The sequence below is a fragment of the Podarcis melisellensis genome (assembly GCF_964234715.1).
Source record: "Podarcis melisellensis genome assembly, chromosome: 10".
In the NCBI taxonomy this organism is placed as follows: domain Eukaryota; kingdom Metazoa; phylum Chordata; class Lepidosauria; order Squamata; family Lacertidae; genus Podarcis; species Podarcis melisellensis.
Genome location: NC_138542.1, coordinates 3,490,417 through 3,514,325, shown reverse-complemented (window position 1 = coordinate 3,514,325; position 23,909 = coordinate 3,490,417). Strand labels below are relative to the sequence as shown.

The 23,909-nt window shown below is 41.4% G+C and overlaps 2 protein-coding genes across 4 annotated transcripts in view; both read right to left on the bottom strand.

Moving 5' to 3' along the window:
- Nucleotides 1–16,141, bottom strand: part of BMAL2 (basic helix-loop-helix ARNT like 2) — a 40,625-nt gene extending 24,484 nt beyond the window's left edge. Inside the window, exons 1-2 of one of the 3 annotated variants that reach the window (XM_081927742.1) lie at nucleotides 16,105–16,141; nucleotides 106–253 (exon numbers count right to left, since the gene is read on the bottom strand). In XM_081927742.1, coding sequence (XP_081783868.1) covers nucleotides 106–253; nucleotides 16,105–16,126 — 170 coding nt within the window. In that variant the 5' untranslated portion in view covers nucleotides 16,127–16,141. Of the gene's footprint in view, nucleotides 1–75; nucleotides 254–13,588; nucleotides 13,680–16,104 lie in introns of those variants that run through there. The other 2 variants (XM_081927741.1, XM_081927743.1) reach the window with 2 other exon arrangements.
- A 2,547-nt stretch (nucleotides 16,142–18,688) lies between these two features.
- Nucleotides 18,689–23,909, bottom strand: part of STK38L (serine/threonine kinase 38 like) — a 44,813-nt gene continuing 39,592 nt past the window's right edge. The window contains exons 12-14 of the mRNA XM_081927772.1: nucleotides 22,456–22,551; nucleotides 21,827–21,918; nucleotides 18,689–19,851 (exon numbers count right to left, since the gene is read on the bottom strand). Of these exons, the coding sequence (XP_081783898.1) occupies nucleotides 19,724–19,851; nucleotides 21,827–21,918; nucleotides 22,456–22,551 (316 nt within the window). The 3' untranslated portion in view covers nucleotides 18,689–19,723. The remainder of the gene's footprint in view (nucleotides 19,852–21,826; nucleotides 21,919–22,455; nucleotides 22,552–23,909) is intronic.

Here is a 23,909-nt window from a genome sequence, read left to right as displayed (position 1 = left end):
GTTAGATGCATAACATGTACACACACACACACTAGCAACTATAGGTCTAACACAAATCCAGTATTATTATACTACAGTGAGGCAGAAATACCCCCCCAAACTTACTGGTTATCAGAATCACTTCCTTTGCGTTTTCTTGGAAAGTCCACCCCAAATGTATTACTTGAGTTGGCAGTGACAGGCTGGGCTATAGGAGTCATAAGGCTTGAGAACGCAGAGGCAACACACTGGTTTCCTTCCATCTGAAAATTATCTGCAAATAGTAAAATAGTGCCAAAGTTGAGACAGAGTGATTTTGTATGTACTGTATTCCGACCAATCTAGACAGAAATGAAAAAAATTGCTGACCTAAATCCGTGAATAACCTTGATACAAAGAGCTCCACCATCACAAACATGCTTCTTTATTCTGTGTCAATCAATCTGTCCATTTACATAATTTATGTCCCACACCGTCAACAAAGATTTATGCTCTTTGCTGCTAACCATGGTGTAAGAAGCAAGAAGTAAAACTTAAAATAATAACAACAATAACAACAATAATAAATACAAACTAATACGGGAAATTAAAAAGAAACTGAAACATTGCCAGCCAATTTAACTACAGTATCAAAGTTAGAAACGGAATTATTAGAACCTAAGACTAAGGTACTTTCAAGAATGTATAATTTGCTGCTAAAATGGAATACACAAGATGAAACGGTCAAATCGGCTATGATAAAATGGGCACAGGACATTGGGTACAATATCATGTTTGCTGACTGGGAAATGTTATGGACCACCGGTTTGAAATTCACGGCATGTAATGCCTTGAAAGAAAATATTATGAAAATGATATATAGGTGGTACATGACCCCAGTCAAGCTTGCAAAAATATACCATTTGTCTGATAATAAATGTTGGAAATGTAAAGAAACTCAAGGAACGTTCTTTCACCTCTGGTGGACCTGCCCTAGAGTTAAGGCTTTCTGGGAAATGATATATAACAAGTTGAAAAAGGTATTTAAGTATACCTTTCCTAAGAAACCAGAGGCCTTTCTTTTAGGCATCGTCGGCCAGAAGGTGTTAAAGAAGGACTGAACATTTTTTATGTATGCAACAACAGCAGCAAGGATACTTGTCGCCAAGCACGGAAAAACCCAAGATTTGCCCACGCTGGAAGAATGGCAGATGCAACTGATAGACTATATGGAGCTAGCAGAAATGACTGGCAGAATCCGAGACCTGGGAGAAGAGGCTGTGGAGGAGGACTGGAAGAAATTTAAGGACTATTTACAAAAATATTGTAAATTGTATGAATGTTAAGAAAGATGTAAGATTATTAACAATATGGCACCAACAAGCTAGTTAAAAGGAATATGAAGATAAATGAAAAGATAAGAAAAGATAAATTTTGGATAAATATTATGTTAAAACTAAGCTTTTAAGGTTTGGGTTAAATTATCTAAAATTAGGGATACAATATTGGAAAATTATAATATAAGAATTGAAACAAGGTGATAAATTGCTGGGTAAAGCTTGAAAATTTGGAACGCAGGAACGAGAGATGTGAGGAAGTCCAAAGAAGCGAAGAAAGTATGGTTATTGTAAAAGTATATGTTATTTTGTTTGGGGTTTTTTATTGTATTAAGAAAATCTTTAATAAATATTTATTAAAAAAAAGAAAGAAACTGAAACATTGCCAGCCAATTTAACTACAGTATATGGGTAAAAACAATCTTCACTAAGTTAAAGAATGTTTACAGTCCTTTAAGCCTAGGAAAACAGATTGCCTGGTGACTAAGGATTCATCCACACATTTCCGCTTTCCCTGGGGAAAACCCGCTGATGAATAAACATCAATTGGGTTTTCTCAGGATTGACATTTGCTCCAATTTAGCGCTGAAGAGCAGTTTTCCGGGGGGAAGTGGCGAGGTAAAGGCAAAACTGCTTGGATCTGTGCCTAGAAAACACAGAAAGTCATTTTGACCCATTCTTTCTTGGCACTGGACAAGCGAAAGTGTGGACAAGCCCTTAATGATAGTAATGCAGTCTCTATGTGGACCTCCTTTAGGAGAGTATTTTAAAGGTGTGGTGCCACCAAAAAAAGGCTTGCTCTCTGCCACACATCAGGCTGCAGAGGCACAAGGAGAAAGGCCTTAAATAATGATCTTAAGGAATCGGTAGACTGATGCAGAAAAAGGCAGTCCAACAAATATTTGGATCCAGAGCTGTGCAGGGCTTTAAAGGTTATGACTAGCACTCTGGACCTGAGCTCAGAAAGTTCCTGGAAGCCGGTAGAGTTGTTGAAATAAACACAAATTATTTTCTCTTCACCTAACTCCTATTATCAGCCTAGGAACAGTGTTCTGGGCTATCTACAGTTGCTGAATTGTCTTCGAAAGCAGCCTCATATCAGTTACCAAGGCAAATACAACTGTGGCTAGGCTAGCTCAGTCTAGGAGAGGTTGCTGTTAGCATATGAGCCTGTCAAATGACAGAAGTTTCTTTGTGCCACCAAAATTACTTGACCCTTAAGAGAATGACAAACCTAATATCACTCCCAGGACGTTAGATAAAGTACAATCCCTTCCAGAGCTGGCTGAAAACCATCTGAAAGAGGATTAGCTTTTAGTATAACTTTCCACATAACTCCTGCTGCTGCAAACCCAACCTACAATGGCTACGGAAAAGTGACTGCCTGAAGCATTCACATCATTTTAAACACCTGGCCTTTTCTTCTCCACACTATGCTGTGCATACCACAACTCAATAAGAATTAAAATGTCTGTCTGCCTGTCTGTCATGCAACCCCTCACTGAATGCCTAAATTTACTTACCTAATTAACAAAATCTATATACTGTTTGATTGTAATAATCTCTAAGCACTTTACAGGAAATATTGAAACAAGTACTCAAAAACATTTAAAAATAATTAACAAAATACACTGCAACTACAGATAAAAGGTTTTCCAACCCAGAATGAATACCTAAACTCTCTGCATATAAGGCCACATAAGAGTCTTTATGCTTTCTTCATGTTCACAACAAATTTATTACAACAGCAGAACACATCCAGGGGAAGCAGTGATTTTGCTGCAAAAAACAGCAATGAAGAGTCTTGGGCAAACTTAAAAACTAACATTTATTTTTCATTACACATATCAATGCTAATGATAGACCTGCTTACACACAGTTTCCCAGATTAACTGCCCCTTCCTTATCTTGGTTCAACATTTACCTATTTCATTTGCATGATCAAGTAGTTAATCAGAGGGTGGAGTCAAATAAACATGAGGGAAAGAAACTTGACTAAATAATCAGATACTTCTTAATTTGCCGCTGTTCTCTCACAGTACAAGCAACTATATTTGCATGTAAAGAGAAGATTGAGAATTATAATTCATCAGAAATATGCAGCAACTTGAATGATGTGGAAAATGATAAGGCTAAACTGGACTGAGCATGCCTTGCTTGCGTGAATGAAGCTCTTATTCTCAGCACTTCAATATAATGAACACATAAGAAAGTACTTAAGACCATTACAGCATTTGCCTTATTAACATACAGTACCTTCTAGCACCCTTGTGATAGCTGGTAAGCAACAAAAAGGTTTACCACCCACTGTTGTAGATGTTTAATCTTGGAATATTTCAGTAAATATAAGGGCCAACTGTGCTTCCGTTTTAGGGAAAGTAAACAGATTACTGTGACTCAAATCCAGGCATCCCTGAATGACCCAATTTTTTTTTACACCCTGTATCTACAATGGATCACAACATCCTGCAGAATTTTTTTTAAAATATATATTTATTAGGTTTTTACAAAATATAAAAGTACATAACCACCACAGAAGTAGAAAAAAATGTAAAAAGAAATAAAGCATAATCAAAAGTAACACATAGAACAGATCAAAACACAAAACTATAAAATACAGTAAGGAAAAATTCCACCCAACCAAGTACAAAAACATAAAAACTCCAGCTTTTTCGATCATACTTAATTAACTTCCTTTCTTCCTTTCCCTGGTCCTGAATGGGGTAACTGTGCCCCTGAAGGACCAGGTGCGCAGCCTGGGAGTCATTTTGGACTCACAGCTGTCCATGGAGGCGCAGGTTAACTCTGTGTCCAGGGCAGCTGTCTACCAGCTCCACCTGGTACGCAGGCTAAGACCCTACCTCCCCGCGGACTGTCTCGCCAGAGTGGTGCATGCTCTAGTTATCTCACGCTTGGACTACTGCAACGCGCTCTACGTGGGGCTACCTTTGAAGGTGACCCGGAAACTGCAATTAATCCAGAATGCGGCAGCTAGACTGGTGACTGGGAGTGGCCGCCGGGACCACATAACACCGGTTCTGAGAGATCTGCACTGGCTCCCAGTACGTTTCCGTGCACGATTCAAAGTGTTGGTGCTGACCTTTAAAGCCCTAAACGGCCTCGGTCCTGTATACCTGAAGGAGCGTCTCCACCCCCATCGTTCAGCCCGGACACTGAGATCCAGTGCCGAGGGCCTTCTGGCGGTTCCGTCATTGCGAGAAGTGAGGCTACAGGGAACCAGACAGAGGGCCTTCTCGGTAGTGGCGCCCGCCCTGTGGAACGCCCTCCCATCAGATGTCAAAGAGATAAAGAATTACCTGACATTCAGAAAACATCTTAAGGCAGCCCTGTTCAGGGAAGTTTTTAATATGTAATGCGGTACTGTTTTTAACACTGATTGGGAGCCGCCCAGAGTGGCTGGGGAAACTCAGCCAGATGGGCGGGGTATAAATAATAAATTATTATTATTATTATTATTATTATTATTATTACTTGACTTCATCACGCCTCCCTTTTTTGTGGTCCTCTTTACCCAATCAGATACAGCAAATCCTTACCCTCTTTCAGATCTCATTCTATTATGTCACCAATCTTTTCTCCTCGTACTTAATCACCTTTATAATATTATTTACTTTCGACATAATATCACTTTAATCTTTCCTCCTTTTCTATTACATTTTGCATACTTTTTAAGCTATGTCACTAATGCCTTATTATTTCCAAATCCAACATATTTTAACATTCATAAACTTTGCAGTGTTTCTGCAGATAGTCTTTAAACTTCTTCCAGTCCTCTTCCACTGATTCTTCTCCCAGGTCTCGAATTCTGCCAGTCATTTCTGCCAACTCCATATAGTCCATCACTTGCATCTGCCATTCTTCCAAGGTGGGCAAATCTTGTGTCTTCCAATACTTTGCAATGAGTATTCTTGCTGCTGTTGTCGCGTACATAAAAAACGTTCTATCCTTCTTTAACACCAATTGTCGGACTATGCCCAAGAGAAAGGCCTCTGGTTTCTTAAGGAAGGTATATTTAAATACCTTTTTCAGTTCATTATATATCATTTCCCAGAAAGCCTTAATCTTTGGGCACGTCCACCATAGGTGAAAGAATGTACCCTCAGACTCTTTGCATTTCCAACATTTATTATCAGGCAGGTGATAAATTTTAGCAAGCTTGACTGGGGTCATGTACCACCTATAAATCATTTTCATAATATTCTCTCTTAGGGCATTACATGCCGTGAATTTTATACCGGTGGTCCATAACTTTTCCCAGTCAGCAAACAAAATGTTATGACCTATGTCCTGTGCCCATTTAATCATGGCTGATTTGACTGTTTCATCCTGAGTGTTCCATTTCAACAGCAAGTTATACATTCTTGAAAGGATCTTAGTTTTAGGTTCTAACAGTTCTGTTTCCAATTTTGATTTTTCCACCTGGAAACCCAACTTTTTGTCCAAATTATAGGCCTCTCTTACTTGATAATAATGAAGCCAATCTTGCACTTTGTCCTTTAATTTCTCAAAACTCTGCAATTTCAGTTTATCTCCTTCTAATTCTAATATCTCCCAATATTTCGGCCATTTGGCCTCCATATTGAGTCTTTTCAGAGCCTTTGCTTCCATGGGTGACAACCACCTTGGGGTCTTGTTTTCCAATAAATCTTTGTACCTTATCCAGACATTAAATAATGCTTTCCTGACAATATGGTATTTAAAAGCTTGGTGCGCTTTAACCTTGTCATACCACAAATATAAAAAAAATTCCTTCCAGTAGCACCTTAAAGACCAACTAAGTCAGTTCTTGGTATGAGCTTTCGTGTGCATGCACACTTCTTCAGATATACTGAAACAGAAGTTTCCAGACCCTTCTATATAGTGAGAAGGTGGGGAGGGGTATTACTCAGAAGGGTGGTGGGAATGGGTGATTGGCAGATAGCTGTGATGAGCCTGCTGACGACTCTTAACGACTGCAATAGGTCATACAGGAAAAAGCAAGGGGTGAAAAGGTGAAAAATGGCTTTGTCATGTATAATGAGATAAGAATCCAAGGTCTTTGTTCAGACCAGGTTTCTCCATGGTTTTAAGTTTGGTGATAAGTTGCAAAGAATTTGCCTCTCTTACTTGATAATAATGAAAGGATAAGAATTGCAACTTATCACCAAAGTTGCAAAGAATTTGCCTCTCTTACTTGATAATAATGAAGGGATAAGAATTGCAACTTATCACCAAACTTAAAACCATGGTCTGAACAAAGACCTTGGATTCTAGAAGCAGCCAATCTCTCAACCAGCAAAATGCTGCTGATTCGTAGTAGAGTTTAAAGTCCGGCAGGGCAACCCCCCCCTTTCTTTCGCATCTGTTAATATTTTAAATTTTATTCTGGGCTTTTTGCCCTGCCAAACAAATCTAGAAATATCCTTCTGCCACTTCCTTTAGAATTGTTAATGGGATTTTTTTTTTTACCCATACATTCTTATCCACACCTTGCAGGCTCTCATCTTTCCTTCAGGTTGCAGCCTAACTTTATAATGCAGAGTGCAGCTTTTTCTGTGGTGATTCTAGAGTAAATAAAACTCGTTCCTCAAGGAAATCTGTATGATTGTCCAGTTTTAAGAAAGTTTAGTTTTTAGGAAAGCTTTTGGCAGTTTATTGTGTTAGGAGGTAGATGATGGAGTAGTTTGTCCGTAAGAAAAAAAATCATAATTTAGCATTACATGCAAAAGCTGGCTCCTCCTACCCTCTGCTCCTGCAGCACAAATGCAAGAAGATCAGAAATAGGTGCTTCCATTTTAAACTAATTCTACTTTTTTGCTGTCTCACAACCAGGACATGCAGCCAGTTGAAACTATGGTTTGTTCACACATACCAGAATCAGAACCCATAGTTAAAATATCTAAGCTTGTTTGGACAAACTGTAGTTTAAACCAGTGTTTCTCAAACTTGGGTATCCAGCTGTTGTTGGACTATAACTCCCAAAATCCCTGACTGATCCTGCTAGCTAGGGGTGATGGGAGTTGTATTCCAGCAACAGCTGGAGCCTAAAATTTGAGAAACACAGGTTTAAACATTCTGCCCTAGTTTGGAAAAAAACCCTACAAACTGAAGTTAGTTTCAAATGGAATTGGATTTCTACTGCCCTCCTTGCAGCTGCATCAAAAGGGGGAGTGCATAAGCTTTCAGTCCATGCCCACAGAAATAAACTATGGTTTACCATTATACCCAATCCAGAACCGATTATATGGATCACGTGGCTCCTATCTTTAGACTGCTGTTATGATTTTTATTTTATCTGGATAAATTTCCAAAATGACAAAACAAAACCAATAGTTTCAAAATACAAAATACAATAAAGTCCTACAAATATACAAACTGGTAGCCATTTCTGCCTAATATTATATATAAGCAAGCCCTTGTTCTACACATAGCTGTTATTGCACATAATTCAAGTATTTCAACACTTGGTTTTTCTCTAGATTACAACATGTCCAATAAACAAATTTTATCAAATCAGGCAAATGAAGAATATTAATCTGCCAACAGGCGGAGTGCCAAGAAGGAGGTACAAAGAATACACATGTTCTGAATAAAACTTGAATAAAATAGGGGGGCAGGTAAGCTCCATTCCTCAATCACATGATGTGACACACACACACTATTTGAATGGCAATGTCCCTAAACTTTGGTGTTAACTGCTATGTAGACAAGTCTTAACCTTCTAAATGATTATTGTGAGATAAACCAGACTGGCTGCTTTCAGTGTTTTTAGCCAATCTTGTAATCTCCATCTGAGATCAGGTACTCCCTTTAAATTATTATCTGCTGATTCTACTACAGAGTAAATGTGGGTGAGTGCTAAAGAATCTTCCACCCTTGCAAAGAAACAGAAAAAGCACATGCAAACTGAAAATGCTGCAAAGGGGCTAAGGCATGTCTTCTAAACGCCAGGCAATTAAAAAAAACAAAAAAACTGTATTGTTAACTCTCAGTACATGTTTAACGAGTCTTACTCCCAGGTTAGGGACACGGGTGGCGCTGTGGGTAAAACCTCAGCGCCTAGGGCTTGCCGATCCCATGTTTGGCGGTTTGAATCCCCGCGGCGGGGTGAGCTCCCGTTGTTCGGTCCCAGCTCCTGCCCACCTAGCAGTTCGAAAGCACCCCCGGGTGCAAGTAGATAAATAGGGAGTGCTTTATAGCGGGAAGGTAAACGGCGTTTCCGTGTGCTGCGCTGGTGCTGGCTCGCCAGCTGCAGCATTGTCACGCTGGCCACGTGACCCGGAAGTGTCTTCGGACGGCGCCAGCTCACAGCGTCTAGAGCAAGATGAGCACGCAACCCCAGAGTCGGACACGACTGGCCCGTACGGGCAGGGGTACCTTTACCTTTACTCCCAGGTAAGTGGGTAGAAGATTGCAGCCTAGGTTTTCTTGTGAGGGGGGCCAGATAAGGGTTTATGGTGATGCTTTACCCTTGGGCATGCTATAGCAACATGGGAGTGAACTCATTTGCATACAATTGGGTTTTTGCATCTAAGCACACAAAAAATAGGCCAGATTAAGACTGGTTGAAGCCTTGGAGGTGTACTAATTTGGGGACAGGGGAAAAAATGCCCCTTTAAAGTACAATGAGTTTAACTAAAGGAAGCAAAAACTGATGTCTATAACAGTGGCGTAGCGTGGGTTGTCAGCACCCGGGGCAAGGCAAGTAATTTGCGCCCCCTAACCCGTGGATTTTAGTAGGGGCAGAGAGCTGCGAGTGCGAGCGCACCCCCCCAGATGTTGCGCCCGGTGCGGCCGGCCCCCCCCGCACCCCCCACGCTACGCCACTGGTCTATAATGCAAGAAAGAAGTCCCCTTTTGCAGCCACCTTCTATATCTTCACAGCAGCCATAAGAGATAAGTTCAGCTGATAGTTAGTAACTGGCCCAAGGCAGGCAGCTGCACCAGATTTAGGGCAATGCAGGTAGTTCCCCCACACATGGTGCTGAACGAAGGGGACACAAAATAGTAGTAGTAATAACAACAGTAACAACAACAGTAACAACAACAACAACAACAACAACAACAACAACAACAACAGCTATTTATATGGGTACCTACTGAGAAGATCCATACAAAACTAACTGTACCATTAGGAATTATTCTGAAAATAAGAATGTTTGGATGGCAGGGTGGGGGCAAATTATGTCCCCACTCAGGGTACCATATTACCAAAGTCTGTCCCTGCAGGCAGTAAGCAAAAACAATGACAAGCTGAACAGCATGTGCACACACACAAATGCATGTCTGTGTGTGAAGCTTGTTTGTGTTTACTACATTCCACTCCTGAATTTTCATAGCAATCAAACAACAGTGTTGGTGTGTGCACCTGAATTCCTGGCTTTGTGTGTTTTTATTTCCAGTGTTTCATCACTTCTTTTTTGCCTGTGTAAATGCAACATTACAAATTATGCAATTACTGGTGTAAATTTTTAATATATTTCAAGTTGCCCAAATGTTTTTTGGCTGTTTTTGTAACATTTCACAGGGGAATGGGGGAGAGAAATATTCACTGTGTGCTTCACAAGTGGAGTGTGGTTCTCCAATTTCTGGGTATGTCCCCCCCCCCCCCGGGAAATGCCGCAGTGGGACAGAGAGGTGGGGAGTTGTGGAAGCAATATGCAGGGAGAAGTGATTACTGTGGTTGGGGGAATATGGGGGTAAGGTTGGTGCCACTGGTATTAAATGCTTAAATGGATTGCTGTTGAAAAAGATCAAGGCCCTTTTTATGGTTCTCATTCCCTTTTTATCCTCACAAGTCTGTGAGGTGGGCTAAGATAAATGACTGTTTCAAGGGCGCAAAGCGAGCTTCATGGCTGAGTGGGAGTTTCAAATTCTTTTTTTATAAAAAAAAACCCATAGAAAACATACAATCATTAAAAAAAAGAAGAAAAAAGAAAAAAGAAACAAATCAAACCTTTACATAACTTCCTTCCTTTACTTATTTCCTTGAACCTCCTCGCACCTCCCATTTTTGTATTCTAGTTTAAATTGTTGTTTCAGCAAATCCTTCTAACCTAATTTTTATCTTAATAATTTATTTTAACATACAGTACTGTATCTTTACATTCTCTCTTTCATCAATTCATTTTTACTTAGTCCTTTAATGTCTTTTTACCAAACCCACCTTAATTCCTTTCTCAAACATCTTATCAACAAAATCCTTCCTATTTATTATTTTCATTGCCATGATGCTACACATTGTCGAAGGGAAACTCTCCACTGGGGTAAAAATCATATCGAACAGATGGAAAGCTCTTTAATTTGAGCAGGCTGAAAGCAATGAGTAAGGTTACCATAACTTCCATCATAGAGCTTCAATATGCTAATGACAGCGTAGTGTGTGCACACTCAGAGGATGACCTCAAACCATCCTAAATATCTTTGCAGAAGCCTATGGAAAGCTTGGCCTATGCTCAACATCCAAAAAACCAAAGTGCTACACCAACAAGCACAAAAAACCCATCTGTAGCACGACAAATCCAACTCAGTGGTGTAATGTTGGAAAATGTTGATGATTTAAGTTACCTTTCCACAAGGGCCGAAATTGATGCCCAAATCCAGCATTGCCTTAGCTTGGTGAGTGTAGGTTTCTCCCGACTGAAGGGCAGTGTGTTTGAGGACTAGGACATTTGCATGGAAACCCAAATGCTTGTTTACAAAGCTATAGGACTACCAACCTTACTGTATGCTTATGAAACACGGGCCACTTATAAACGCCATCTCCAACTCCTTGACAGATTCCATCAACAGTGTCTCCGAAAAATTTTACATATCACTTGGGAAGACAGACGAACTAATGCCAGTGTACTTAGCAAAGATCAAGAAAAAATGATTCTTCAACATCAACTTTGTTGGGCTGGTCATGCCTAATTATCGTCTTCCAAAGCAACTACTGTATTCTGAAGTTAAAAATGGAAAGCAAAATGCTGGTGCTCAACAAAAGAGGTTCTCAAGGCAAATCCAAAAAAAGTAGTATAAACACTAACAACTGGGAAACATTGGCCTGCGAGCGTTCCAATTGGAGAACAGCCTTTACCAAAGGTGTCATGGACTTTGAAGATGCTAGAACTCAGGATGAAAGGGAGAAACATGCTGAGAGGAAGGCACGTTTGGCAAACCCTCACCACAATCAGCTCCCGCCTAGAAACCTATGTCCCCATTGTGGAAGAATGTGTGGAACCAGAATTGGCCTCCACAGTCACTTGCGGACTCGTTGTTAAAACATGTTCATGGAAGATGATCTTTAAATTATAAAGGTAAAGGTACCCCTGGCTGTTAGGTCCAGTTGCGGACGACTCTTAGGTTGCGGAACTTATCTTACTCTATAGGCCAAGGAGCCGACATTTGTCTGCAGACAGCTTCCGGGTCAGCATAACTAAGCCACTTCTGGCGCAATGGAACACCGACACCAGAGCAGCGCACGGAAACGCCATTTACCTTCCCGCTGGAGCGGTACCTATTTATCTACTTGCACTTTGACATGCTTTCGAACTGCTAGGTTGGCAGGAGCAGGGACCGAGCAACAGAAGTTCACCCCGTTGCGGGGATTCGAACTGACCTTCTGATTGGCAAGCCCAAGGCTCAGTGGTTTAGACCACAGCACCACCCGCGTCCCACAGCCATAGAGCCCAAAGTAATTCCCCATCCTTGCTCTAGCTGATCCACCTTGTTTAGTTCAGCATCAGAAAAGGAGGGTGTAGAAAGATCCAGTACGTTTTAGGAGCTGGATTTTTTCTTGGAGATCAGTAACATGGCCTATAGTTTGTTTGTTTTTGATAACTATTTCTTAATAGGTGAAAACTGGAAAATTAAACAATCCAGTCATCAACTTTGCAAGGAAAATACCAGCCTCGAAACAAGATAGGACTTGACCTACTTTTTGAAGACAAAACTTACGGTATATATGCTACTTTTCTAGTATGAAGTAAAATAGAAATGACAACAACAGAAAACCATCTCAAATTGGAACACAATTAGCATATACATTTCTAGATTTAAATTTTGGCAACAGACAACTTTGAAGTATTAAGAAGGAAGCTATACACTTTAACATTGTTCTATATATCACTTGACCCTCAGATTTAAAGAACAAGGGATATTAACATACACAAAAATAATCCATAACCTAAAGTACCACAGCATGGCAAAAAATTATCTTGACACATACAAATTTATTAAAAAGCTAAGGAATAAAAACATATTTTAAAATTAACTGTAGATAAAATTGCAGCATATTGTACACCAAGAATCAGGACCTCCAAGGATATGTGACTCCGATTACAGAACAGCTCCAGCCAAATGATAAAACTATTTATCCATCTGCATATATCTATAGTTCTATAGACTATTAACAGAAAAGTGCATTTGGACTGCATATAACAGCATTTAATGCATCCCAATATTTCAGTTAAACAATGTAGAAAACACACCCAGATTGGGACTGATTTTAACCTCCTCTGTCAAACATAAAATACACAACAAGTATTAGTTTATGTATCCAACTGAAGTCACGGCTAGTCACTTATTTCAGAAACCTGGAGTTCCACCAAGACACATTTTAAAAGCTCCAGAGGGGATTCCTAAAGCATCGCTGCAGGTTCCTCTTCCTATTCCCCCGCTTTTTCCGAGAGAAAAAAAAGTCATTTGGAGAAGATTGAAGTAGGAAGGGAGGCTGGCAGCAAGTTTCTTCTCTGCGCGACGAAGACCAGCCGGACAGATTTAAAATGTACGTGTCCGGCAGCCAGATCACGCACCTGTTGCGAAAGTAGGGCAGGCGAAAGAAAGGTCGCGGGAGCGAAGCGCGGAGGAGGAGGAGGAGGAGGAAGTTTCGCATCCCGCTCACCGGCCCCACTTTCCCTTATTCTTCCATCCCGTTTCTTTGGGGGGTGAAGGGGGGAGAGGAAAATTCGGCCGAGTTCCTTCGGGTCTGGCTATCGCCCGGCGGCGCCTTCTTTCCCCGCAAAGCCCCCTTTCCCCCGCGGGGGCTGCCCTGGCTGGGATATTGAAAACCCAACCAGCCGATCAATTCAATGCCTGGGGAAGAGAGGAACCCGCGCCTCCCGCCCCCCTCCGCATCCAGCTGCCTCGCGGCTGGCGAGTTTGCAGTCACAGACCTACAGACTCGGGAAGGACCCCCAGGGGTCATCTAGTCCTACCCGCCACAAGGCCGGCGAGAGACGCGAAAGCCGCCGCTCCTTCTGAGGAAGGACTGGCTCGCTCGCTCGCTGCCGCCGCCGCCGCCCTTCTCTCACCTGCGCCGGACACCGCCGCCGCCCTCAGCCCTTGGCTGCCGCCGCCGCCGGTCTCCTCCTCGCCCGCCTGGGCCATGGCCAGCGCCGCCGGCTAGTCCGGGGCGACGGAGGCAGGCGCGGCCCCCCGCCCCGCAGGCATGAGGCCAGGCGCCCCTTCGCCTCCAGCCCAGGAAGCAGCAGGAGGCGGCCCAGGGCGGAGACGCCGCCGCCGCCGCCTCACCTGGGCGAGCGAGGTTCCCTCAGCCGCAGCGCCGCCTCTTCTCGCGAGAGCGCGGCCTCGCCGCCGGAGCCAGAAGAGCTCCGAAGAGAGACACCGAGGCCTCGGCTCATGGCGCGCGGACCCCGGGACGCCGCCCTCGCAAGGAGGGGAAGAAGGAGCGGCGCGCAGGCGGCGCCTAAGGCCTCCTCACGCCTCGGGGTCGGGCCTGGGCCTGCTGCGGTCCCTTTCCCCTTGCACAGTTCCAGGACGGGAAGGGCGCCTGCGGCCGAGGTCGCCTCTCCCGCTCCGCCCTCGGGCTCCGCCGGCTCGCCTTGGCCAGCTCGGGGTGACCCACGGGCAAGCCGAGCTCCGCCGCCGCCGCCGCCGCCGACCCCCTTCCAGCCCCCGCAACGCAGCTCTCTCACTGGTGCCCCCCGCCCAGTTTCATGGTTTCTCTAGTCCTACGCTATTCAGAAGATAACTCGCAAAAAGTGCCTTCTGCACCTGAACGCGCAGCTTGGAAAACCGCGTGAGGCGGAAAGATGTTGCAGCCCGGGGGCGAGAGGGAGTCGTCTGAGCCCGCACCTGTAGCAAAACCTGCTCCATCACAACAGGGCGCAGGTGGCCCAAGATCAAGCTTGAGGTTGCACTCCTCTTGCAGGATGCACATTTTGTGAGAGTATGCTCCAGCTTACCCGAGTAAACATGTATATAATTCTGTTGTCAACTACAGTACAGTGGTACCTCGCAAGACAAATGCCTCGTAAGACGAAAAACTCGTAAGATGAAAGAGTTTTTCGTTTTTTGAGTTGCTTCGCAAGACAAATTTCCTTATGGGCTTGCTTCGCAAGACGAAAATGTCTTGCAAGTTTGTTTCCTTTTTCGTAAAACCGTTAATACCTATGGGAAGCCGTGCTTCGCAAGATGAAAAAATCACAAGACGAAAAAACTCGCAGAAAGAATTAATTTTGTCTTGCGAGGTACCACTGTATTCAAAAAGCTCAGGCCAGGCTGCAAGGCGGAAGTTGGAGCCTACCTCCAAGTGCCTCTACAAGAACAGATGTTTGGAGGCCTCTGCTTCCCAAAATAAGCTTTGAGCATTCCCAAATCAGAAAGCACGGCCGCTAATAAAATGTTCCCTGGGGAAAGGATGGGGAGCCTGTGGTCCTCAGGTGATGCTGGATTCACAACTCCAGCCAGCATGACCAGCAGTCGTGGTGTTTTTTTTGTTTTTTTTTACAAAACACATTTCTAGCCCACAATTTCTCCAAGGTGAAGGTGCTGTACATAGTTCTCCACATTTTATCCTCACAACCCTCTGAGGTGGGTTAGACTAAGAGGCAGTGATGGCCCCTAGGTGAACTTCATGGCTGAATGGAGATTTTAAACCCTGGTTTCCCAAGTCTTAGTCCAGCACTAACCGCACTAAACTGGCTGACAGTCCAGCAACATTAAGAGGGCAACAGGTTCCCCACCATTGCCTTCTCTGATGCCCCAGCACCATGTCCAGTGCAAAGCTTTGTTTTTATGCAAGGCGTTATCAACTGTACAGCCCCCAGATCTATGCTTATAAATATGGAACTGAGGACTTTGAACCCTAAAAGAAGTCTTGGGCCATTTCCAATCGTACATACTTGCTGACAGATGCCAGGCATTTTGATTCCATCACTCCAGTTTTGTACAACCTGCACTGTTTGTCTGTTTGCTTCCAAGCACTATTCAAGGTCCTGGTGTTTTTGTTTAATCCAGCTTTCCCTGAACTGTGACTAATTTTGAATTACTGGTTAATTGATTGAACAATATTTAATGTTTTGAATTTTATATTTTACAGTTAACTTTTTTGTTATTGCTGACGTTTTCTTTTGACTGTTTGGTGTATAACTTGGCTAAATAAACCAACCACTTGGGACCGCCTTCTTTTATAAATTTCTCACACTCAGCTATATTGGTAAAGTGCTTTATGTGCATTATAACACTGACACTGGATGACGCTGTGGAGACCTGTCTTTAGCCAATTGGATTTCCCTGTATGAAGTTTACAGTGCATTTAACTGAATCGCTTCTTTGATGGGGCTAGATCCAGTCATTAACTAGGCATCATCTGAAGCTTTATTCCAGCTCCCTCAGTCTGTGGTGAACACCCACTCTAGGTATTTCAGACATGTCATTTTTCAAAAAGACCTCTAGATGATTGGGGGGGGGGGGGTCTGGTGCCTTGCCACTTTGGAGTTACTACTGTGTTTGGGTTTGTTGTTTTGTTTTGTAGTTTTTAATGCTTCATTTGGCTTGGGGATTTTTTTTAAAAAACCAATCAAACCTGTTATGATACTGTACCTCATTAGTTCCTCAAAATTTAGGTGGGGCATACATTTTTGAAACAAAAAAATTGATAAAATAAAGAAGCAAGCTGTTGAGAATACTTGAAGATGCTCTCATGCAGAAGTGCTCAAAAGCATAAATGGAGAACAGGACAGCATGAAAATCAAAACAAAGTTGATCCAAGGCATATGTAAAAAGAAAAGGAAAAGGCAGAAAATGCTTAATATTGCAGAACAGATCCTGACTAAACAGAAATAACTTTCTGACAATAAGCTGTTCAACGGGGGAATGAACTCCCTTGGATGGTTGTGGACTTTCTTTCCTTGGAGATTTTTAAGCAGAGGTTGGATGGCCATCTCTCTTGGATGCTTGAGCTGAGATTCTTCCATTGTAGGAGGTTGGACTAGATGACCCTTGGGATGCCTTCCAACTCTACGGTTCTATGATTCTATTCCATTTTTTTAATCAAGGTGACATGATGAAGTACTTCATGTGCTGTGTTTGAACAACATCCAGACAAGAGGACTGGCAGCTGTGACAATGACCCAGGTGGAGAATTCCTCCTGTCTACCTGCAGTTCCATAAAAATGCTCTTTTAGAAACAATGAAAGATTGTACTTTCATATACTTTCCCATGTAAAACATGGTGCATGTATATAAAACTAGTGACAGCTGGGACCAGTGGAATTTGTTGTAGTCCAGCATCTGGAGGACACTATGCTGATGTATTACTACATCAGTAAATGCTGAGGTAGACTCTTCCACCTGCATTCCAGCACACATTTTGCAGGGCTGTACCATAGATTTCTGAACAGCTGTGAAGTTTGCACCACTGCAGTCGGAATATTTCCTTTTTAAAGAAACCAGTGCTGCTCTTGCAGCCACAGGCAAAATACCTTGGCCATTTCATCCACATTGGACCAATTGTCCAGAAAAACATTTGTTACATGCTGTGATTTCTTCTATTCACTCAGCTTTTGGAAGTGCAATTCCATCAGGATTCTATTGTACACAATAAGCTATCATGAGGTGGGCCCATTTTCAAATCTAATGAAAATACTTTTCATTTTAGAGCCGCTTAGCACTGCAGTACTATTACGACAATAATAGTAATAATTGAAAAGGCAGGATTTGTGGGGTGGGGCGGGGCTGCAAAGTGTTTTGAAGAGCCTTAAAGGAGCCTCTAAGATCACACGGGTGTAAGACAACAGTAAATGTAAACAAACTACAACTTGTAGAAAAGAATGCCATGTTTATTTAATATGCTGTAAAAAGCCTTATATAAATCTTTATAATGCTTTCTAGTGTAACTTTTCCCAAACCACAACTAATGAATTTGTATGTTAAAAAAAGAGAGAAAATATAGATTGTAATTGCCATTCAATTCTCAAGTGATTTTTTTTTTTTGAAATTTTAATCATTAAACAAAGTCAAGGTACTTTTCAAGCACTGATTATTTACTGGGGAAGAGCTGTGCACAAATGTGCAAAAGAAATAAAGAGAAAAAGCAGAAACTCATTCACATGGTTTTCTGCATCTTTTCATGGGCTGTTGTGGTAAAGACTAGAACGAGTTCCCAGAGTACTAGTATTTTGCCCAGAGATACAGAATCTGTGACTCTCTAGATGTTGGACTACAGCTCCCATCTTTCCTAATCATTAGCCATACTGACTGGGGCTGAGGGGAGCTGGAGCCCCAACAATTTCTACCCACTGCCAGCAAGCAAGCAAGAAAGAGGGCTGGCATGGAGGGAGTAGCTACATGGGTTTACAAGCAGCTCCTCTTGAAGAGCAGTAGCAGTGGGACGTTTTGCCGCCTTCTGATGTGCTTCAGCACTTCGGATTATGGAGCGTGTTCCAGATACCATAGAAAATCAGAATAAAACTATGACTTTAATCATGGATCCAAGCAGCCTATGAAGTCTTCTGTGATCACTTAACAAGGGTGATTCAGGTTAATACCAGGTTCTCTCTCACTGCATCCGGTGACTGTGGCTTTGTATAACCAACCTTTAAAAAAATAAAACCTCTAGCAAAACAAAACAAAAAGTGCAATTGCTCTAGCTATATTAGATTTCAATCACTGGCAACATTGGTTGATTCTGGATCATTTCCCCATACAAAACTCTGTCCATTTGTTCATTGCACAGCTCTCCTGGGACCGTACCATTCCAACAGGCAGATGGGGGATTGAACATGGAAGCTTGCATATTTGTGAGCTACTTCTCATGAAACCTCTCTTCCCTGTAGAGAGTTAGCATGGCAGGGAGAAGAATTTTAGAATTCTTCCCAACATGCAGCTGGTTGCTTAAATGCAGGAACTCTGTTCAATTTTTTCTTTAACTTGGAAGATGCAACTTGTCCACCACTCTAGTTCTGAAGTGGTCCACTTACAAAGAGGGCTGTGCTATGTGATATTTGCAAGTTTGTAAGTTCATCTCCAATTCATTGTATTAAAACAACAACAACTTAACCCACAGCCATAAATATTAGTCAACCCAGCCCTCACTTCCCGAAGTTAAAACCATGCGAGTAATTTCATCCTTCTTAAACATCACATGTTGACAAGAAGTGAACCATATATACTTCTAGTAAACAGAACTGTATAAATTTGCAATCAAGCCATTTCAGGATCTTTGGTACTCCGAGCAGAATAAAATGGCACAACAAACCATCAAGGGGAAGTTAATGCAGGAGGAAGAAAATGAAAGAAGCAAATGGTAGGTTGTACACTGATTTTTGAAAGCATATTCAGCTGCTGTTTAGCCTGTTGTTGTCCCAGATTTTTCTCCTCTCTACAAGTTTTCCACTATGAAGCTGTAGTTTAATTGATTTCACAGTACCATTTCTCCCCTGAAAATAAAAGAATTGCAGCTCTCTCCGCAGCGGTTTATTATGCTAAATATATTGGGTCCCGGGTCCCATTTCTATACCGGTTCCAATCTGAAGTGCAGCTTCTCTTTAGGAGCCCTGAGCTAGAGCACAAGCCATTAAGTACAGAGAATAACCTTCAAAAGAGCTTGTTTCAACCAGTATATGCATTTGTTTCAAGCAGCTCCATGACAACATCTTATGTCTTCACATGCCATCTGTAGGAAACCTATTGAATAGTTACAAAAAGTGGCTTCTGGTTTTCATACTGCATAATCTAAAGCCCTGTCCAGGTTAAACACACAACAGGCAACATTACTGAGAAGCAATGTCGCTTCGTACAAATGTGATACGGGCTGAACCCCTGGGCAAATTAGACACATTACAGTACAGAGCCACAATACAAACAGAGGCATAATTGACCCTTTTACACACACACACACACACACACACACACACACACACACACAGAGCGCAGATACAAAGATGTCCATTCCTTTTTTATTCTAGTACCTTTGTTATAATAAAGTTAACAAAAATATTCACTATTAAAAAAAAAGAGTGTGTGAGAGAGAAGCCAGCTGGCACTGCCAACTAATTCTTGTAGTAGTCTTAGAAATCCTAATCCGGTAGAATTTCCTATTTTCAGTCCATCGTCGTGACCATTTCAGTGTATTGAGATCTATGCCAAGCGGGTCTTGGTGATGCAGCAGTTACCTGAGTTCTTTGTTTTATTTCTGCTGTGTTTCACAACTTTCCAGCATTCATGTACGAAGGGATGGAGCCACGCTGAGTGAGCCCTTCAAACCTTTTGTAAGTATAATTAAGAAAAACCCAGTCCTTGGACTTGTAATCAGGTTCTGTGGTGTTTGGCACTAGAATGCAAAAGTAAAGATTATAAATATGCATGCATATGCACAGAGTCAAGCTTCAAGCAAGGCTAAGCTAAATTAATATTGAAGACGGAAGTTAATCATTCACACTGTATAACTTTTAAATTACACAAATAAAATGGTGATGCATTTTACAGAGTTTACTTAGGATCCGAGAGTGAACAAGAGGATACCTGCACACCTTAAACTTGGACCCCTTCAGAATGCTTGGGGATTCATCTGTATTGCTCTTATTTATATGCATGATTTTTCTATTTTACATTTGCATTACCCCCTAAATTTCTTGCAGTAATAGGGTTGCCATATTTCAGAAAGTGAAAATCTGGACACAAAAGTTATTGAACTTTTTTTTTGGCAAACATCTCCAAAAAAACCAGGAAGTTTTTAAACTATTTTTTTCGAAATTCACCAAAAAAACAACACTTCCAACACGTGTTGCCTTATGCCCTGGTTTTCCCAACATTTTCCCAGATTTTTGGAAATTCCGTCTAGACACCATTTCCAATGGCCAAATCCCGGATATGTCTGGGAAATTCCAGACATATAGCAGCCCTGTGCTGTAAGAAACAGTAGTTGGAAGCCCACCATAAAGGCAACCAGCTCCCTTCAGATTAATAATTTTTATAGCTACAGGGAGAAACCTAGAAGCAAGAAACATAATTTAGGAGTAAGGAGATCAGTAAGCAATTATGGGTGAATGGTTCATCTACCTCATACTTTGTTCTTACAAGGAAACATGTTTTGACCAGATGTTAGTCTCTCCATTGTTCAGTTTATATCAATTTTATCTTCTTTCCTTCTATCTTGTTCTAACCATCATAATTTGTTTTTAATCTCCCTCTCATCCTGTTCCTGACTCTAATTTTGTTTTTTTTGTTTGCATCCCTGTCGGACTACTACAGGTGGCAAACATTCTAGGAGAGTCTAGTTGACGCATGATTGTTGGCCTACAGGTCTTTTTGGATCCGGAAGAAGGCAGAACGGGGGCAGAGCAGAACTCCCCTACAAAATGGTCGCCACCTGTACTCCACTATTTTGTCTACTACAGGGCTGAAACTGGAATAACATCAAGCACAGTTCTGGATAAGTCTAATTTTGGCTATTATAAGCCTAGAGCAAAATAATGTGTGTGGACTTGAGGTAGCTTTCTATCTCTCAGACTCTTCCCTTATCTTTGGAATACCCCACTTTCCAGCTCTTTTTCCTTAGCACTTCTATTTCCCTTCTTCTGCCACTTCAGTCCTTTCCCTCATTATATCCTAGACCCCTGGTCATTCTTACTTTATTTTTTATTAATTGTTTTAAACATTTATAAACACTTCCCCAAAGCCCATCGGCAGTCTCTTCCCCTCTGTACAATGTGCTCAGCTAATAGCTCTTCTGTATGCACTGCCCCTCAGTTAATTAGGACAGCTCAGCCAATCACTGACAAAATAAATCCATTAGTGCATTACAGTATATATTGTTCTGATCAGTTAGAAGCGAAGAACATTTCGGGTTCATTTTAGTTTCTCATTTTCATTTTGCTTTTTTTTTCAGAAGTAGTCAAAGTAGCTTAACAAAAGAAGACATACATAATTATATCAAAACCCGATTAAAATGATAGATGCATAAGACACAAACAGGTTTAAAAGCAAGCAGTAAAAAACATTAAAATCCAACTGCAGCAACCCCAAAATATGCTGATCAAGTTTACATAAATTTGTTTTTAATGTCTCAGTTTATAATGAAAATTTAAGGAACACAAAGTGTTCCTTTGTACAGGGGATGAAGCGAAAGGTGATAGAAAAGACGCACAGCATTTCTCCCATGTGACAGGGACATGCAAGAAGCCTGCTAAACTATAAGTGATGAAGTGGCCCCCAGATAACAAAAACAAGAACTCTGAAACGAGGCCTTATTCCCAAAATTATGTGGTTCATTTAATCTATATTGCAGCATTAATGTGCACTCTCACCTGGCTGTAAAATATCAGATTCTGGGAAGTCATCAAAATTGGAAGTGTCATCAATACTTTTGATTTCTATAGTGATTGCAGCTGGTCTCTCTCTGCAGCAAAACAAAAATACCAGAGTAGTGAACAGCACAAGCAACTTTATAATAATTTCACAGTGCATTAAAAAAATCCTAACATCACAACTTTCTAGGAAGCTTCACTAGAGCACGTAGATGTTAGAGATGCAGTATATTTGCTCCATTCTATTGCTATTATTTCATTGAGGACCCGAGGATTAAGTGCTGAATGCAGCCCACTGGATCTCTCTGTATAGCCATTGGGGCTATCCCCATGCCACAACCTTCACAAGCCCTGCTTCACATCCTTATCAAGTGCTTTTGCCTGGCTGGAAGGTGCCTTTGATTATCACTCCAGCTTCCCTGGATAGAGAATAATGTTTGAGTGCAGGTTGTTTGTGTAGGAACCTCTGAGTTCTGCTGGAATGTAGCCTACTGTACAAGGGCAAGAGTTGCATCTGTTGGCTCCATCTACTTTTTGCCACTGGGTGTCAGAAGACTGACCACAAGGGACTGTAGTCCTTGGCCTGAAACAAGTTTCCCATTCCTACTTTAATCTTTCAGCAACTGTACCTGATATGTCCCCAATCAACACCTTCAAAAAATGGGTGACTCTTAAGTTCTTCTACTCCACTGCTACCGATTCTGTTTTCTGCATCAGTGCAAAATCTGAGAGAAAGAAAACATGACAAAATGTTGCAGCCAAGGTGGTCTACAATGAAAGATGAACGTTTCAAAATTCGCAAAATTGCAGTCCGAATCCACACTTCCAGTCACCAATGGAAATCACTACTGACACCAGGAGACTGCCCCTTCCACTCATGAATTTGTAAGGGAGTTTTAGGTTCCCATACTAATTCTAAGAATACTGATGAAACTTCTGATGCTTGCAAGACATTCCCATAGTTCCTTTTTTCCTTCATACAAAAATGTGCAGATGAGACAAGAACCACTTCTTCCCCATGGCATCATTCACCAGAGGACTTTGGGCTGCACAGACAAACAACAAGAGATGGGCACAACACCCCTCTTGCTATCCCTATGGAAAAAAGAGTAACCAAAACAGAACATAGAAAACTTTCTATTGGCTAAAATCCAATTTTTGAAAACAAATAAATCTGATAATGGGTTAGTAAGAATCACAACCTAATGCCAACATTTAGGATTATAGTGTACATTTCAAATTTTTTTCAAAACACAAAAGCTATTGACTCATATAGCAACCCTGTAAGTTAAGTCAGTATTATCTCTATATTCCCAGCACAGAACTAAGGCAGAGAGATAATATACCAAGTTTAAAATCTTATTTACCTGTGCTTTTAACAAATAAGGATGTAGATTTTATCACTGCTACCATTCTATTTTAACATATAACATTTAACATTTTATTAACATATAAAACTGAAGGGGTACAGGAAAAATGCTATGCAAACAAGTAACTGGTTTTCCTAAGGTTACATTGTTGGTGGCAGAAATGTCATTGAACTAAGAATTTCCAAGATCATAGCTCAAGCTATTAAGACATTTTAGTTTTGTGATTCTTTTAACTGCCTTCCCACTTTTTGCTTCTGTAGGATTTCATTGCCATTTTAGTTTTATTCTGTAAGCTGCTCCAAAAGCAACGACTGAAGAACTGCTAATAAATATTTAAAATATAAATAATTTATATAAGTAAAATAAAAACATACAAACATTTTGGAGCATTTCATTCCAATACTCAATGGTTCTGTTCCTCTTATTTCAATTTATTTGCATGGCAAATTTTTAAAGTCTTAAAGCTTAATTTTTTAAGAGATATTGACATACACCAAATTCCTTAAACCAACTAGATAATTGTGCCTTTACCTTGTAACACACCCAGGGCTGATTCAGGGTTATGGGAATTCATAGTGACTTTTTGTTTTTTTTTAATACAAGGGCATGGGGAAAGTAAGGGCTGGAAAAAATCCTTGTCGTGATCAGCTACATTGCCGGAGTGGCAGAGTTAGGAAGTTCTGAGGTGCAATTTGAATAGGCTATAGGGATAA